Below are 19000 nucleotides of genomic sequence, written 5' to 3'. Positions count from 1 at the left end.
ACTGGCACAGATGACAATTGGGACAGAAAACCAATGCAACTTAGAGAGCTGCCAATAAGAGGGAGAATAGTGGTAAGTATCAGCAGCAGCAGCAGTAGCAGCCAGCCCACCCCGCTTCCCTTTCCCAGAGGCAGGTAGTTGGGGTGGTCAGAAGGAGAGTCTTCGCCAGGATCCTTGCAGTGGGCGGAGGTCAGAACACACTACATTCCTGCTAACCATCTTTCCTGTCATTTTAAACTTTCTGCGGTCATGTGGTTTCATGAAATTACCACAGAACACTAACAGTCGCTCCAAGCTTCTAAGTTGTGAGCATGTTCACATGTCGTGGTTTCGATAAAACTGTATAAATTTCTAGGAATTATATATAAAGGCTTCAGTATTAATTTTTCTCTCTTTGTTGAATATGTTACATTAGATGTGGAATGAATTAACAATTCAGGGAGATTCTGAGTCATAGGAGTCATCAGAGACACCCCCCCCCTTATTGTTAAAATGTATATCCTGTCTATCTTAAAATGATCTCTGGGTGGGTAACAATGTATACCACCCTCCAACTGTCATAGTTGATGTTTAATCAGAAAGCCTGGTGAAGAGAAATGTTTTCAACTGACCCTGATAACTAGCCAATGTCAGTGCCAGTCTAAGGTCAGGTGAGAGTGTTCCACAGCCTCAGTGCCGCCACCAAAAATACCCTAATGCAAGTCCCAGAAGTCCAGACCTTGATAAGTGATGGTACAACCCAGCCTTGGGTTGAGATATTGTCGGACTACGGCTCCCATCATCCCTCACCACTGGTCCTGCTAGCTAGGGATGATGGGACTTGTAATCCAGCAACACCTGGGGACCAAAGGTTGAGAAAATATGGTCTAACCTATAGTATAAATTGATGCCCAATGACACCTAATTATCTCTATATTTGGAAATCTTTTCAAGATAGGAGATTTCTTCCCCTCCTAAAGCAAGTTTTATGGCTGAACAACACCTATAGTTGCTTATTTATTTACTGACCACATGCTTTCTATAAGTACTCATAGTAATTTATAGATTAAAATATTGCTTACAATCTAAGACAAGATAAAGGTAAAGGGACCCCTGACCATTAGGTCCAGTCATGACCGACTCTGGGGTTGCGGCGCTCATCTCACTTTATTGGCCGAGGGAGCCGGCGTACAGCTTCCGGGTCATGTGGCCAGCATGACTAAGCTGCTTCCGGCGAACCAGAGCAGCGCACGGAAATGCCGTTTACCTTCCCGCCGGAGCGGTACCTATTTATCTACTTGCACTTTGCCGTGCTTTCGAACTGCTAGGTTGGCAGGAGCAGGGACCGAGCAACGGGAGCTCACCCTGTCACGGGGATTCGAACCGCCGACCTTCTGATCGGCAAGTCCTAGGCTCTGTGGTTTAACCCACAGCGCCACCCATGTCCCTATTAGACATTGTGGTGTACAGCTAATGAGTTGGATGCGGAACCAAGCTGGGTGTGACATTATGCTGAGTGTTTGGTCTGGCTTGGGTTTTTATATATATATAGAAACAACAGCAACAGTGAATAGCTGACACAGGGAAGACGAGCTAGACTGGGACCATGACTGGGACTTTGGACCTGCCCTAGTCCTGAATTGAATGGGATATTTCCATCCCATCAATGGGATATTTCACCCTTGAGCAAACAGCAGGAGCAAGAATGCTCAATTCCAGCTGGGTCTGTGGACAGGACAAAGAGTTGAAGTCAACCTCTCACCACACCACAGAAGAAGAAGAAGAAGAAGAAGAAGAAGAAGAAGAAGAAGAAGAAGAAGAGGAGGAGGAGTTTGGATTTGATAGATATCCCACTTTATCACTACCCAAAGGAGTCTCAAAGAGGCTAACATTCTCCTTTCCCTTCCTCCCCCACAACAAACACTCTGTGAGGTGAGTGAGACTGAGAGACTTCAGAGAAGTGTGACTGGCCCAAGGTCACCCAGCAGCTGCAGGTGGAGGAGCAGAGACGCGAACCCAGTTCCCCAGATTACGAGTCCACCGCTCTTAACCACTACACCACACTGGCTCTCCTGATCACTGGCTCTCCTGATCATGTTCGAGTCCAGCACTCCCCCTGTTTGCTTGCTATTTGTTAAACAGAAAATAAACCACGATATCACACAAAAGTAGCTGTAGCAATTTGTAAACATAAAAAGCGACTTAAAGAAAAAAGCGACTAAAAACGTAGTACTTACATAGGAACCATAGTTTACTGCTAGAGTCTGTAGAGACCATGGAAGCCCCAAGCCAATCAGAATGTCAAAAACATTGCTTCCAATGGAGTTTGACACAGCCATGTCACCCATTCCTGAGGAAACAAGAGTGGTTGGGGCTTATTTAGAAAACAAGAATTATTATAGACCCATCTTATGCAAGTTTGTTTATGTCCGAGTTGCAAGTATTATTTCCTTTGCAAAGTTCTCTCTTATTCTGCTTGCCCCATTTCCCCTGCTTTCTTTTAGGTGTCTTGATGCTCACTAATTTGGAACACACAGCTCCAGTAGTTATCCACACAATAGTCTCAGAAAGTTCAACAGTTATCCACATAATAATGACGAGAATTTTGGTTCTTCATTCACACAAGCTTTTTTGCATGAGCCACCACAAAACATTCCACACTGCCTCAGATTTACTCAGTGGAATAAAAGGTTTAGACACCCTCAATTTCAGTAGAAGTATATGAAAGGCTTTGGTTGAGGTTGGTGCATCACTTTCATTTACTTATACTGAAAGTAATCTGAAACTTTTTTGTCAATTCACTCTGTTAAGTTAGTGTTCTACCAAGTAGCATCCGAATAGCCTGCGATCTCCAAGTGCCTGCTCTATGTTACAGTATTTGTTGTGCATTTAAGCACAGGCAATGGTTCCGTTTTAAAAGCCTTCAACAGCTTCTTTGATAGCAATGTTTTAACAAACTACACAAACCTACCTTGTCTTGCTACAATTAAGCTTGCCATACAATCCGGGACACTGGTTCCAGCTGCCAGAAATGTGATCCCCATGATCACATCTGGAATACCCAAAGTATAACCAATAATTGTTACCTAGAGAAAATAAATGGACCGTTAGGATGCCTAAGCTCATTCAGAGCACATACAGATGTACCAATCTATAGGAGGGTTTTTCCGTTCCAGGAAGAACTCAGCTTCCCCTGCTCTCAACATAACAAGCTCATTACACTGAGTCAGACCACTGGGCCATCTAACACAGTCTGGAGGCAGCTCTCTGCAGTCCCAGGCAGGAATCTTTCCCAGCCTTGCCTGGTAATGTTGTGGATTTAATTTGGGCTGTGCCCCTTCCAAATTCACCAGTTTAGCTCCAGATCCAGTGCTGATTCCCTCCCTTCTTGCTTCAAGAGAAGAAGAGGAAAAGAAAAGGGAAAAGAAATTTAGACATTTGGCACGTTCATCCCATTAAATTTGTCTAATGGTATGAAGCCAGTATTTTATTTAAAGAAACAATGCAGGGGGTGGGGTAGGGCTTTGTGACTGTCATAAGAGCTAGCCAATCAGTACTTTGCACAGCCAGTCTTTGCTTATTTTCATGATTGCAAGTTGTTTTAAACCGTTTTTAAAGTTGTTTTAATACTGTAACCTGCTAACCTAACCTTAGGGTGAAGGGCAGATAATTAATAAAAACAAAATATGATTCTAAAACAGATATTTAAATGGTCAGTCACTGAGGACTTGTGATTACTAAGACCCAGAGTAGTTTCTCAAAATCAAGTTAAGGAAAATTAATCTAATTTCTTTTTTTGATAGAGTTACAAGCTTGGTGGATCAGGGGAATGAGGTGGATGTACTGAATCTTGACTTCAGTAAGGCTTTTGACAAAATGTTCTACCCTTAAAAGAGGACCACAAACTTAACATGAGACAACAGTGTGACACAGCAGCATAAAAGGACAATGCTATTCTAGGCTGCATTAACAGAAATAGAGTGTCCAGATCAAGGGAAGTAATAGTACCACTCTATTCTGCCTTGGTCAGATCCCACCTGGAATACTGTGTCCATTCTGAATGCCACAATTTAAGGAGGATATTGACCAGTGCAATATGTGCAGAGGAGGGTGACCAAGATGATCAAGGATCTGGAAACCAAGCCTTATGAAGAATAGTTGAGGGAGTTGGGTATGCTTAGCCTGGGAAAGAGGAGATTGAGAGGAGATATGATAGTCATCTTCAAATATCTTAAAGGCTGTCACATGGAAGATGCAGCAAGTGCTCTAGAGGGTAGGACCCGAACCCATGGCTTCAAATTACAGGAAAAAATTCTCCAACTAAACATCAGAAGAACTTTCTGACAGTAAGAACTGTTTGACAATGGAACAGATTCTCTTGGAAGGAGTGGACTCTCCTTCCTTGCAGGGGGTTGGACTAGATGGCCGCAGGGTCCCTTCCAACTCTGCCTTTCTATGATCTATGATACCAAAATTGTACTTAGCAAGCTGGCTGCAGAAGGGTAAATCATGGAGGGCCATGCCCTGCTTCTGGCTTGCCACTTTTGGAAACAGGATGCTAGGTCAGATGACTCTTTGATCTGACCCACCATATGCCCAGGCACTGTCAAGAGAAGGGGACACTTCCAGCATTCAAAGCACTCCAGCATTCGCCAGGCCCAATACGTACCATCCATACCATCACGTAGGAAAAAGCTGCAATCCAGAGGGTGGAAGAAGCAAAAGTGACCAAGAACCACTTCTCCCAGCGGGGTTTATTACAGTTGGGCACCGTGAAGTACAAGAGGAGGGACAGAGGCCAAGTGAATAACCATTTGGCAATTTCTATTACGCCAGCTGCAAAAAACCCAAACCCCAACATTAGAAGGTGATTCCATCTTGTATGCCTTATGACCTCCTTTTTTAAAATGACAAAAATTCTACGTAAGTTCAGAGCTAAGATAAATGCATACGAAAAAGAATATAGCATATCAAAATGAAGAACTGAGCAACTGAGGCCAGCACAACAACCTCACTTTGCCTACAAACCAAAGCGGAAGTTTCAACTGAGGTCTAAATTTTCTGCCATTTAGGTTGAATGATCATTTGCGCTTCCCCACTCCAAAGCCTTCATGTAGCATCTAATGGCAAGAAGGATTTTTGCTCAGTAACTTGCCTTACTCTGAAGGAGCTCTCTCCCAATTGTCTAGATGTCTAAAGAATATTTTAAAAAGCAGACTTTGAAATATTAAAATTAAATAAGTACCGTATGTTTAATATTAAACAAGCAAACAGATTTGTGAAACCTAGGAATTTCTTACATGGTACATCAAAGGGAGTGTAAGGTTCTCCACTCTCCTCCTCCTCCTCCTCCTCCTCTTCATCATTCTCATTGTTTTCATTGTCATCGTTTTCATTCTCTGTTTCATTCCCAGCCTCGGCAGCCTCTTCATCTCGTCTCGCTCCATTTGCACCTCTCTCTGCAGAATTGCTGGGCCCTGACCCATTCTCTACTGTGCGCTTGGCAGGGACTTTGATGGCCACCTCTGATTCTCCATTGGTGTACACTCTGCTGTTGATTAGTCTTTGTCTCTGTTTAAAGAAGTAATGGCAAATGCATTAGGAGTTTTTAAAAAGCAACGAGACTAAAATAGGGAGGAGGGAGAAGAGATTGTAGGATCAAATCTCCATAGCAACTGCTGAAGACAAATGCTTCACCTGCAGGTAATATAGTAGTATCAACTCATGTTATTTCAGAGCTCTTACAAGTTGTGCTGATGTACAAAACCGCTGCAAACCTCAGTTAATAAGAATCTCAATATACATTGATAAAAGCTGAATTTGCTAGCTTTTAAAGAGGGCAAGTAATATGTATTTTTCCGTGTATAAGACGCCCCCATGAATTTTGGGGGGCTCCAATTTTAGAAAATGGGGGGAGATGACCCAGAGTTGTTGAGCTTTTTTGGGAGGGGGAATGCCAAAAATCACTCAACAGACTGACAAACGCTGACAATTGCATGTGTAACAAAAGCCATAAAGCGTCTGCCTGATCACCGCCAGCAGCCAGCAAGCACACACACAACTGCCGCAGCAGCAGCCAATTAAAAGAAGCCCTTGTCGCAGCCACGAATCACCCACGCTTTCGCCACTTACAACCTCCTGCTCCCCCCCTGCACTATCCGTGTATAAGACGAGCCCACATTTAGAACATTACTTTAGAGTTAAATAAAAAGGTAAAGGGACCCCTGACCATTAGGTCCAGTCGTGGCCGACTCTGGGGTTGCGGCGCTCATCTTGCTTTTTTGGCCGAGGGAGCCGGTGTACAGCTTCCGGGGCATGTGGCTGGCGCACGGAGCAGCACACGGAAATGCCATTTACCTTCCCGCCGGAGCAGTACCTATTTATCTACCCTTGTCTTATATACAGAAAAGTACAGTATATATTTAAATTATCAAAATAACATTATTTTAATATACGGTATGTCATATATGTACATCACTGACACTTGTTTTGTAATTGAATTTACAAAAATTTCTCACTCCCTGTTAGATAGAACAGCCATCTTAAATAGTCACTTGTGTTGTATTATAAAACTACAACAGCATCAAGAAATGAACAACTTCATCCTTGGTTCCAAGCCCCACTGATTATAACTGAACATACTGATTAATCAGCTAAAGCTTTAGTTGATTAACCTGCTTAAGTAAACTTATTAAAGACTGCAACCTTACCTTTAAAGGCTCTTAAGTAGCAGTACAAATAACAATGTATTCATGTACTTTATTTTGAAAAATCATAAATAATTTAATCAATACAATGCTTTTTTACATGAAGGACCCTTTAAGGAGGTGTATTTTTTGTTCTGTCCTATGCAGAAATGGCCTGAACTAAGGGCAGAGATTTCTGTTTGAGAAACACATGAGGAGCAAAAGGGACCAATCTCATACGTTGTCTTGAAAACAAAGCAGCATTATATTTTTGGACTGTGTTTCCAAGTTCTTGCCATGACTGGGCTGTGTTCCATTCTAGGGGACCTGATTCCCTCCTCTTTCCTCCTCAGACAATAGAGGACCTCCTTGACCCTGTCAGTGCAGCTCATGTTCCTCTACTCTAGTGCTTCAGACCCCAATATGGCTCATTCAACCATTATATTCCAGTTAGGGAAACATGCAGGGCAGCCCTGCTGTGATAAAGATTCTGGCCATCCAGTATGAGGTGAGAGGAAGAAGTGTGGTCATCACTCATAGCAACCCACCAAGATGCCCCATAAAAAGAGTCCAGTAGCTTCCAGTTTACAGATCACTGCTGAAGCAAGCACTGTTTACACAAAACATAAAATATACCTCATTGATCAACATGCGGCTGGCCATGGAGAGCCGGGTTCTGGGGGGGAAGTGACTGGTTATCATAATCCGCAGCCCAGCCTCTGAAAAGGAAAGTTGGTGCGGATATGCAGACAACAATTCATCCACCATGATCACAGAGGCTTTGCGATGGAAGTTTCCTAAAGACAATTAAGGGAAATTAATAGGAGAGAAAAAGTCTTCTGCATCATCAGATATCCTATTTGAAGCCACCATATGACAGTCAGCTGTCCAGTGGTGTTTCCTAACATTGCTTCTCTTTAATAAGCAGCGCTAAGAACTTCTCCTAAAAATTTTTAGAAACTCTAAAAGAATGTCTAGTTCGGAAAAACCTGACACTTTGGCAGCAGATGTAATTAGTCCATCTGCTGTTACTCTTTCCGTTCACATTGACTGGCAGTGGTTCTTCAGGGCTTCAGGCAGAGGGTCCCTCCCAGCCCTACCTGGGAGGCTGGGGAAAGAACCTGTGGTGACCTGCTGGTGCTCTGCCATTGAAGACCTGAAGACCACGTCATGGGGACAGTTCTGATTTGTGTGGTTGAGCCAATATGTATCCCTCCCACTTTACTATCCCATTTTGCAAGTGAAGTGGCAAAAATGAGGGGAGGGCATTTTGACTGCCTTCCGGAAGAGTAAAAGTAGAGCACACAAAATTTACTGGCAGCATCAGCAGCAGCAGTGTTCTGCTGGTGGTCATCATCTGGGTTTTGTTTTCCCCCATGATCCTTCCTCTGACCAGACTGATGTCATGATGCAGATCAGTTTCATGAGGGAATCTGGGGGTGGGGGTTACAGCTCCCAGGCTTAGTTCTTAATTATCACTGCCTTCTACTTGGGGGAACTTTGACCACATCCTCTCCTCTTACTTCAGTGTACTAGGTATGTTGGTGGCTCCACATTGTCCTTGCCACATCTGCTCTGCTATTTCCTGTGGCAAACATGTAAACAAAACAGCCTACTCATGTACTCTCAACAGAGAACCATGACCGGCCCAGTTTTATTTGTTTTATTTTAATTAAGACATTTCTATCCTACCCTTCAGATAAAACCACTCAAGCAGCTAACATAACAATGACTAAATCAAGAAATACATACAAAGAGCATGAAATCATAGCAACAGAAAAACTGGTCTGTTGGATTAAAACATTATATACGAACACCTCACCCCTGAGGTGTGGAAGGTGGTGGTCCTTTAGGTACCCAGGTCTCGAGCTATTTAGGGCTTCAAAGGTTAAAACCAGCTCCATGAAAGGCTTGCATTGAACAAGGACCCAGTGCAGTCCAAAGTGAATTCATGTTGTATACACTTTATGAGTTTGCTGCAGGAAACACTGGTGTTATCATATTCCCCTTATATAATTGGAGCCACTCTCATGTGAGCAAGGCTGCTCTATTAGTTTTGTTCATACATTTGGGGGGATTCATTCAATGTGACTTAATCCATAGTGGGACAGCCGCATAAAGCAGCAAGCACATCAAACAGTAATCTAAATAACTGATAATGGCTACAAACAGGAGATGTCCAGTTGCACCAGAATATAAGACATGTAAAATACATTATAAAGGGCAATTTATCTTGGTCAGCTTGAATAAGACTTTTATACAGTTTGTAGAAGAAATTATAGACCAGGTACTCAGACAGGAAAAGTGAAGTCCTGACTACTAAATATATTTTAAAAGTTTAAATCTGCTGAAAAAGGCAGACTCTGCACTCACATTAATGAACACTAATTCAACCATGCTAAGAGCATGGTTGGGTTTACCTGACATCACCCTTACAGGCAGCTGGAATCATCTTCTTGCTATTTTGCTTTTGCATAAGCTCACTGATTGCCTGTAATCATGGAATTTTCTGCCTGCATACTCAGTATCTTCTTGCTGAATGTCAGTATCCAGGCTATCCTAATAGATGGTTCAAATTACAATCCTATTCCATTTACCAGGGAGTAAATGTCATTGAAATCAATGGGAACCATCTCTGAGATGGATGCATTGGATGTTGGGTACAGCTTTTGTACAGCATGCTGGAAAACTTAGGCCAGAGACAGAAAATAGTTTTAAGAGAAAGTGACTCCAAAGAGGTTTTGCATCCCATTGTGTACACACACAAATCTTTTACCCCTCTGTTTCCTTCTATCATTCAAGTTTGGCATATATTTTTTTACTGGAGGCAAAAGTGGGATGAATGTACATACAAGCAGCAATTCCTCTTTCAAGCTGTCAACAACTCTCTAAAAATGATATAATTTCTTGTGAGCCAAAGCTCTCACCTCCCCAGCTAAAACACATAATTGTGTTTGGTCATGCCCAGTTCACCTTACCTCTCCTCTTCTATTAGCTCCTCCGCTGTTTAAATTTAGATTTTAAGCTCCTTGGGTGAGGTGCTCTTTCTTTGACCCCCCTTTCTTTAAATGTGACTCCGTAAAGTGCCACGTACATTATAAAGCTTTATAAACAATGGGCGATAAAGCAAAATGATCATGAAAATCAGTTATAATTCTGTAATATGCTCCTACATTGAGGTCTCTTTTGCAAAAATGGCATTTCACCATTTCACTCTTTAACTTCTCCAGTTGTTGACATGTCTCACAAAGACTGGGGCCAAACTAAATGCTACTTCACATCTTTGAATCCCATGCTTGGAATTGCTTGGAATTGGATCAGGATTACACCCATGGTTTAACCCTTTCCCCTGTGCTTCTTCCCCCTCCCCCGGCTGCATATTGCTCCAGGAAGCAAATAGCAGCTTTATTAGGGAGAAAACAACATCTAGACTGGGACTCCACTACTGCTTTGATTAAAAGATGACATGGGGCTTCCCAAGTATGGGATTCAAAGATGTATTTAAAGTGGCATCTAGCCTGGCCCACCAGAACATCAAGAAGGATTCTGCAAACAAGCAGTGTGTGACTTACTGGAACAGTTACCTTTCTTTAATAATACTACTGTAGCATCACAATTGCTGTTGTCATCCATCTCTGTGTTATTTGCTAGTCCATTCACCATATTTGTTGCATTCTTTGTCCTCCTTTCAAAGATATGTTGTAGACTGGCATTAAACCTATACAAAGAAAAAAGAGATATCTTCTCAATGGCTTTCTCATGGGGTTTTTCTGACAGACCTGTGTATCAATTGTAGGTTTTGGCAATCCCTATGCAGTGGTACCTTGGGTTAAGAACTTAATTTGTTCCGGAGGTCCGTTCTTAACCTGAAACTGTTCTTAACCTGAAGCACCACTATAGCTAATGGGGCCTCCTGCTGCCACTGCTGCACAATTTCTGTTCTCATTCTGAAGCAAAATTCTTAACCCGAGGTACTATTTCTGGGTTAGCGGAGTCTGTAAACTGAAGCGTATGTAACCTGAGGTACCACTGTATTTTAGTGCCTAAGAAGCCTTTTAATAAATAAATGTTACCTTTTTAAAATAGAAGAAATAAGGACTGAAATATGGCTATATGTGAAGTGAGTACACTGTTCCTACCTGCAATTCTTCCATTGCAGAAGATCTTGAGGAGAAACTTCAGAATGTGAGTCCATAGAAAATAAGACTAGGAGCGATGCCTGCAAAGCTATGGTGTGTGGAGCAGCAGAGCAAAGCCTTTTGGTTGGGTGAATGAAGGTGTCAGCCTTCAGTACCATATCTCTTGCAATGGAAGCCCCCATTACTGACTCGACAGAAGCCAGAGCACAGAGAAATGCTGTTTAGCTTCCTGCTGCAGCAGTACCTATTTATCTACTCATGCTGGTATGCTTTCAAACTGCTAGGTTGGCAGGAGCTGGGACAAAGCAATGGAAGCTCACCCTGTCGCATGGATTCGAACTGCCAACCTTACGATTGGCAAGCCCAAGAAGCTCAGTGGTTTAGACCCACATCCATTTAAGGTAACCTTAGAAATGTGCAGACAAGAATACATGACACTTACTTCATGATGAGAATGTAGACAGCATACATTAGAACTAGAATTAAAGACTCCCACCTGCAACCAAAAGAGGAAGAAAAGACAAATAAGGACTAGGGTTCCACGTAGCTGAAATGGATCTGTTTCTAGACCATTGATGCCTAGCGTTACCAGGTCTTCTGAAGTTTAGAGACCCAGGAAAGTGAGCCTGAGTGCTACAGGCTAGTGTCTGGCAGATAGGAGGTGAAGCATGGTGGGCAGCAGCTGAGTCTAGTGGTGGAGGCGGTGCCTTGTGCTTCAAAGATGGAACCTACCTAATCTCATCATAAAAGCTGGTCCTTACTCTAACTTCCTAGATTATTACTCTTTCTATATGGATCTTTGCCTTGCATCTTCATCAGCCATCATCAGCTTCACATTTATACGCCACTCTCTAAGGAGACCCCAGGGCAGCTTATAATAAATGAAATTACATAGAACAATTTAAAACAACATTTTAATATATTTCAGACAGCAGTTGAAACTAGCATGGTGATCCCATATGCCTAACATGATATCAGTGAAGAAGGAATCTCAAAAGCTACTATGAGACTAAGCCGGAGTTCCTATGATCAAGTGGCTAAAGCTTGTGTTGTCTTGGTAGACCACCAGATTTTCTTCTTTCAATTGGAACCTGGTGTTCTTATCTGTTACTTCTTTTAATAGTTGTCTGAGATTTAGTCAGTCAACACAGGCACTTTATGAAACTGCCAGGGACCAATTGTCTAAAACTATAGACCTAGCTCGGCCTCTTCTGGAGAGCTATTGCCAGCCAGCGTCTTAGGCACAGGCCCTTCGTAGCTCCGGTACCTCAGCAACTATCTTGTCCCACCCCAGCCTCAACCACCACTGCTCATCTTGTTCATAATGCCTCCCTCACACTGATACCTCCATTTCAGGCTCAGCAGCAGAGATCAAGAAGGAAGTAAGTGGTGGAGGGAGGCAGGAGAGGAGCAGGGGAGCAGGGGAGGTTCCTCTGCAGCTCACATCCACTGACAAAGTGCCCATTTGGTACTGTGAGGCCTTCCCTCCATCTGGCCAGCTTGGGAGGAAGAAGTCTCATGCATGCTCTGCTTCAGAGCTCTGAGTGTCAGCTTGCATTTCTTAGTGCAAGAAAGTATTCATCTGATAGTCTTTCTATCTCTTGTCTGTCTGTCTGTCTGTCTGTCTGTCTGTCTGTCTGTCTGTTTTTCTATTTCTTTTCTGTCTGGTGTGGTGTTCTGTATGCTTAGTGTTAAGTTTTAGTCTTGTTATAAGTTACTGTAAGTTTACGTTAAGTCTGCTGTAACTGGATTTCTTATGTGCCAATCCTGAATGTATTGGATTTGTGACCATTATGCTCATTTGCCTTCAGTAGCAGTAAAGCTCTGCTGGATGAAATATAATTGCCTCTGGTCTATTTTTGGGAATCCTGCAATGTGTTCAAGTTTTTACTCTGCTAACTATACATTGGAATCTACTCTGGATCAATATTGAGTAGACTTTAAATGACACTGAGAAGATTCAGAAAGGAGATAACAAAAACACCACCAGCCCCTGGTTCCTCAACAACCCTGTGGGAAACCTCATCTAGTTTGGCAAAATTAGTTCTGGCTTCTTGGATTCTGCTGGACAACTTCCCTGCTAGTACAGGACTCCTGCCCAAGACCCTGCTCCTGTTGCTTCATTCCTGCAGGACGCTCCAGCCTGGTCTCCTAACTTAGTACTTGCTCTTGCTGATTGTGACCTCAGGGTTTATGGAAATGCCATTCCTTGTGGCCTTGCCCAAATTGCCTAGTTTATTGTTGTACTGAAAACTGATGGGGAATAACAGAGCCAACACCTTCTCCCCAGAGGAAGTCAAATAAACCTTCACTCACAGTAGCTGAATGAATCTCACTAGGGGGACAGGGAATAATCCCTTCCTTCCTTCCTTCCTTCCTTCCTTCCTTCCTTCCTTCCTTCCTTTCAGTATTTCTACATTGCCATATCATAAAATATCAGAATAATTTGCTAAATAACTTTAGCAACAATTATCATGCTCATTCCCAGTTCTCTGTTGTTCTCTTCTTGAGTCATTGCCTCTTAGCTCCAACTTCCCATTAGCTGCCATTCAAATCTTTCTTCATGCTGCTAACCTCTTTGCTGACATGTCTGCTGCTCCTTTCACACTCTCACTGTTACAGAGGACTGTCTTCTTAATGGTCCTGTCCCAAATGTCTGTGGTATGCAGATGTATGCGCATGTATATAAGCACTACACCTAGCTGAGGGAGACCCAGAGACAAACCTTTCCCAAATAATCAGCATTTCACTGGAAGAAGCAGCACTGATGCATCTAGGTGAGCATACAAATGAGTCTTTGCCTCCTTTCATTCCCCAGCTGCCAATTCTCCTTTTCTGTCCTAGAAACCATTCTCTGCATCACTTCTTTGTCTTTGCAATATAACAGTCTTATCATTGCCTGCGCATACCCACGTTCACTTTGCCCCACCCTATTTTCAGCTCAGATAGGTTTGCAGGTTGTTGCGGTGCTTGAAAACCCACATGTCCTGTGCCCTCCTCAGCTTTCTACTTTTGTGACTGTCACGCTGAAAGGAAATTGTTTGGACAGTCTATTCAGCCTGCTTATACAGGCCCTGCATCTTCAGTGGAGATCTGTGTGGGTGGCCCAGAAAGCGCTGTTTCCTCTTTTAACTCTAAAAAGATTTCCATGAATCACTTTCCTATTTAGAAGCTCTATAGAAATGGAAATTGGTCCCCAGGTTGCTCAGCAGAACTTCTGCCTCCCTCGCTACCATTAGTCAAAAAATGACAGTTGCACTACTTACCAAGCAACTTTTTCATCATAAATAATCTGTGGAGAAAAATGTTATAAAAATGTATTACCATGTGAGACTGTCTGTAAGGTATGCCACACTTTTTAAAAGACTTTTAATATCTCTTGACACAAACTCTCTTCTAGTATCCCAAATAATTCCCCACAGTTCATTCCTTCCAACATCCAATTTTTATCATCTGTAATGTACAACTCTACTTGTTATAGATGCAGAATTGATTTTATCAAGAAACACAAAATGTAAAATGGAAAGGAGATTTTTCACTTTTCAATCCAATCTCTATGCATTATAATCTGTTAACTTTTAGATAAAGGTTTCTATATAACCCTCTTCCAATGTACTAAATCAGTATATGAAGAAGCAAACACATGAATATGGCACAGGTTTAATAGAACATTTCCCAGCCCTGCTCTCTGAGATCCAGAGACTGAAATTGGGTTATTGTGTATGCAAGGCATACCAGACTTGTGCAGAGGGCTCCAGTGCACAGCCATGCCTGGAAATGACATTGACCATGGTACTGTCCTGCAACCAAGCTGTGCGCTGCCATGGGTTTGAGGCCGAAGGGTCAGCAGTCCATATTCTTCAGAGCCTAAGGTGCTACAGAAAGTAGATGCATGCGGGGCCAAAGTACATGAAATGAAGGCTATCTACAATCAGAACTCAATACATTTTGATCTTTAGCAGCTGTGAAGAAGAGGAACTGTATGGGAGAAGCAGCACTGGGGGAGGAAACTCTTATCAGAGGAAAAAATGGCATGGAGGGAAAATGCCTCAGTCCTGCTCAGACCTCATTTGCATCCTCTTTCTTACACAGCTGCTTTTAAGCAAAAAACCGAGATGCCAGGAGAGCCCCCAGGAGCTAATGTGTAGTTTGGCTTTAATATATTTAGCTGACAAGCATATCCACAGCTACAATAAACCTGCATAGGTTTCCAGCCTCTCTCTCTCTCTCTCTCTCCAGAATTCTGCTCTGTGCCACTTAAGACAGCAGCCAAAAGGTATCATATGTTTGAATCACTTCTAAACAGAGAGGGTGGTGTAGGCGATACTCAGATCAGACCCAGTGAAATCCATGGGCTTAAGTTACCATTACTTACTTAAGACAACTGATTCAATGGCCCCACCCAGATTACGATTTAGTCAGATACCTTTTTAGGCAAGGCAGAATTCAAGAATGCAAATCCCCCACTTGCAGTCTGAAGAGATAGTCCAGACTCCTAGGACTTCATTCTACATAATGTATAGATCAGTTCAAGCATGGCTACCCTTCAGAAATTCAGATAAAAAAGAGATTCTCCTCCTCAGTCACCACTAGGTTGCACTCAAATTCTATGTCTCAGCTTTTCTTTTCTCCCTCGGCTTTGCCTGGAATGATGGTAGCAAATGAAGTGCCCTGATAAATGTGGGAAGAAATATTTGCAAGCCACCCCCCTTCCAGCCTTCTCCTGCTTTTACAGTCAGTGTGTGTGTGAGGGGAAGGAATCCATTGCTTCTTTGCTGTCGGCTTATAGCTGTCACCCTCAAGTACAGGCCTTACTGTGAGTCAGCTTATAGCCAAGGACACATGTTCATGCTTCAATAAGGTGTCTGGGCATAATGTGACAAGGCAGAGTCAGGCAGAGAGGACGCAATTCTTCCTCAGGTTTTACTGTCCTGCTTCCTGCCATTCCAAATTGGCTAAATGCTCCCAGAACATGACATTGTAAATTATATGGAACTGGGAAGAGGGGCGACATTTCTGTATTGTGCTTAGCCTGAGAGGGGGCTACTATTATATTAAGATTTCTCATAGGAAGTATGGAATCAAGAAGCAAAAGGATGAATGTAAAGGACACAGAGCTGCTGGTGAGACCAACAGGGAAGAGAAAGGCTCCTGCTATTTGATCTGCTATCATGAGGAATCACAAAAATAGCCTCTTCGTCTTTTCTCTTCCATGGTGGGTTCAGATATTGACCCCCCCCTCTCCTATGATTGCTCATGGGAGGGGATTAGGGTTGCCACCTTTGCTTTGGGCAAAATAAGGAATGTGTCAGGAGAGAGGAATTGTAGGGGCTAAAAATTACTTTACCTGCTGCAGAAATGACCTCAAAGCAATCCATTACAATGAGTGAAAGAAATTTACGGATCTTAGTTAGTGATGCACATTAATTTAAATGGACTCACATCCTTCCCAGTTGCTGGATTTCTGCCTGTCAGAAGAATGGCAAATGTAGAAACCCAGCCCAAAAAAGGAGGAGGGGTGAAGATAGCAACAATTCTGTTTTTCTTCCTCACAGAGCTTTGCCTCCAACATCCCTTTCATGTAGCTGCTAAGGCCACGCGCATTCAAGCACATGCCTCATAGTCAGACAAGGTCATCCAGCCACTAGGCTCACATGTGTGCTTCATTTTGGCCCGGTCCTTTATACAATATTTTGCATCAATTTATTTAAATAAGTAAAAACAACAACCATTTTAAGGCTTCAATACTTTGCATAATTAATTGAAAGTAAATTCAACTGAACTAATTGGGACTTATTTCTGTTTTCAAAGGATCAGGTTGAACGTGAATTTAGGACTGTGGAAGTTTCTTGCAAAGGAGTCTGAGTCCTCATCTGCTGTACACATTTAAAGCACTTTAAAAAGTCATGGGGGCGGGGGAGGTTTCTTTGGTAGCTAAAGAATAGGTTTGCAATATCCACCCTACCCCTCATAAAGGAGCAGGGTCAGCGAAGCACCTAAAAGCAACAAGGACCCAGGCCTACTACCTCCCACTTCCCTGGTCAGTAGGAAGAGAACTGCCAGCTTGAATGTGAAACACACACACACACTGCTGCTGGCCAGCCCCACCTTCCCTCCTCTCCTCCCTCCCTCCCACTTATCCGAAGTCACTCCTTTCTTTTTCAGCCTCGCCCCTCCATTCCATTCCCCTCCATTGGGCCACAGCTGCGCCACTCCTGGATTGAGTGTAACAGGGAGGCGTAGGGTAGGGAAAGAGCGACCCAGGCAGGCAGGCAGGCAGCGGGGAGGCAACACTCAGCGCTGCCTCAGCAGAGGAGAGGGAGCAGGGAGAAGAAAGCGGGGCAGAAATAAGGGATGCAGCATTTCCCCTTTAAATAAGGGACAACCCCTTATTACAAGGGTCAGCAAACTTTTTCAGCAGGGGGCCGGTCCACTGTCCCTCAGACCTTGTGGGGGGGGGGACTATATTTTTTGGGGGGTGAATGAATTCCTATGCCCCACAAATAACTCAGAGATGCATTTTAAATAAAAGCACACATTCTACTCATGTAAAAACACGCTGATTCCCAGACTGTCTGCTGGCTGGATTTAGAAGGCGATTGGGCCGGATCCGGCCCCTGGGCCTTAGGTTGCCTACCCATGCCTTATTATAAGGGACATGTGGCAAACCTAGAGGGGCTCCCAGCAGTCTCACAACCCAGCTGGTTCTATAAAGGGATGCCTTTCTATGGTTCTGGACATGTGCCGGCCACAATTTTCTCAGTGTTTTGAGCTGCCATGATTCTGCAGATCATGGGGGCAGCCTGGCTGCCCCTCATCCCCAGGACCTGTGAAACACACATCCACAAATTGAACAGCAGCCCTATATATGCCCACAGAAAATCACTTGCTTGGACTCCAGCAGTAACTGAAGCAGACTCTTCATTATGGTCTCAGGTACACCAGAAAATATACCAGAGACCACTGGTGGTCTTCAGAATTCAATTTAAGAGGCACTGTTACAGAAAATTCTTCATAAATTCCAACAGATGCCCGGAAATGCGCTATTTCTGATCATAAATAGTAGGAATCATAATGGATTAGGGAGTGAAAACAAGCAATAACAATATTTTTGCCAGAAGTGCCAGAAGTGTGAAATAACAATTGCTTATTGTAGAGAAAAAATCTGGTCTCACCAGGCTAGAGTCTTATTGCACATTTTCTAAACGAAACCACCTAGAATGAAATCTCCCCCCTGACTTCACTGGACCAACCCAAATCTGGTTTTGTCATTTGAAGCTATGTTTTGAAGTTGCAGAACATTAGTTCTTAAATCACTATGGACTAAACTGGTAAAGATGTAAATTGCAATGGCAAGGTCCTATATTCATTTAAATGAAACACTCAACAAAAGCAAACTTCTTGTAAAAATAAATCAGCTTAGTGAACCCCTATGAAATGGGAGAAATGGCACTTTGGATTGCCAAAGAAAGACTTATTCAGGAAAGCGATCTCTGAGCACTTACCAAGATAAGTGCAACAACAGAGCAGGTATAATACATGGAATCCCTCAGGAGACACCAAGATGACAGTGCAACAATCTGAGAAAACAGACAGGAAGAAAATGAACTGGCCATATATGATCCCAAGATTCACATTAACAGCAAGCTGCAAGGAAGAGCTGATGGGTCCCCCCTGTCCCAAAGACCAGAGAATTCTACACAGTCATTGTAACAGGCGTACTAACCTAGTCAGAAGAATCACATTTTTTCCAGGGATAAAATATTTATACCTCAAAAGGTCACATTCCTGCAACAAAAGTGTTACTTTGAAAGATATCTGTGAAAGAAGATTTCATACAACAAATATGCAATTAACATTTATTGAGAAGGAGGAAAAACACTGTGTGGAAAGTCCATTATCTCCAAGTTTTGGCCAGATTCTCCAACAGAAGTGCTGAGCCTGTTATACTGAAGATACATCATGAGGAGTTCAGACTCCTCATTCTGAGGGGAAGAAGCAATGGTTGCCAGCCATTATCTGTGGTTACCTGTTAGAACAGTTGGGTGCCTCCACCTCTCTGCTGAGCGGTGGCAAGAGCCCATGGGATTCCAGGCACTCACCCCAGGTCTGTGTTCCTTTGGAGAACTGAGACATGGGGGAGACTGTCGTAGCTTTAAGAAATATGGTTTATTCTTCTATTTACATCTTCAGTCT

The 19000-nt window shown here is 43.0% G+C and overlaps 1 protein-coding gene across 3 annotated transcripts in view; it reads right to left on the bottom strand.

The window, feature by feature from the left end:
* Positions 1-19000, bottom strand: part of SLC24A3 (solute carrier family 24 member 3) — a 147251-nt gene that overhangs the window by 10938 nt on the left and 117313 nt on the right. For 2 of the 3 annotated variants that reach the window (XM_083448706.1, XM_083448704.1), the window contains exons 7-15: positions 18310-18384; positions 14071-14096; positions 11247-11300; positions 10238-10383; positions 7302-7462; positions 5280-5550; positions 4649-4815; positions 2951-3065; positions 2217-2329 (exon numbers count right to left, since the gene is read on the bottom strand). In XM_083448706.1, the coding sequence (XP_083304832.1) occupies positions 2217-2329; positions 2951-3065; positions 4649-4815; positions 5280-5550; positions 7302-7462; positions 10238-10383; positions 11247-11300; positions 14071-14096; positions 18310-18384 (1128 nt within the window). The remainder of the gene's footprint in view (positions 1-2216; positions 2330-2950; positions 3066-4648; positions 4816-5279; positions 5551-7301; positions 7463-10237; positions 10384-11246; positions 11301-14070; positions 14097-18309; positions 18385-19000) is intronic. The other variant, XM_083448705.1, reaches the window with a different exon arrangement.

The sequence above is a fragment of the Podarcis tiliguerta genome (genome assembly GCF_965153285.1).
Source record: "Podarcis tiliguerta genome assembly, chromosome: 7".
Classification (NCBI taxonomy): Eukaryota; Metazoa; Chordata; class Lepidosauria; order Squamata; family Lacertidae; genus Podarcis; species Podarcis tiliguerta.
The sequence above is the reverse complement of the archived record's forward strand: the minus strand, read 5'-3'. Positions and strand labels throughout refer to the sequence as shown.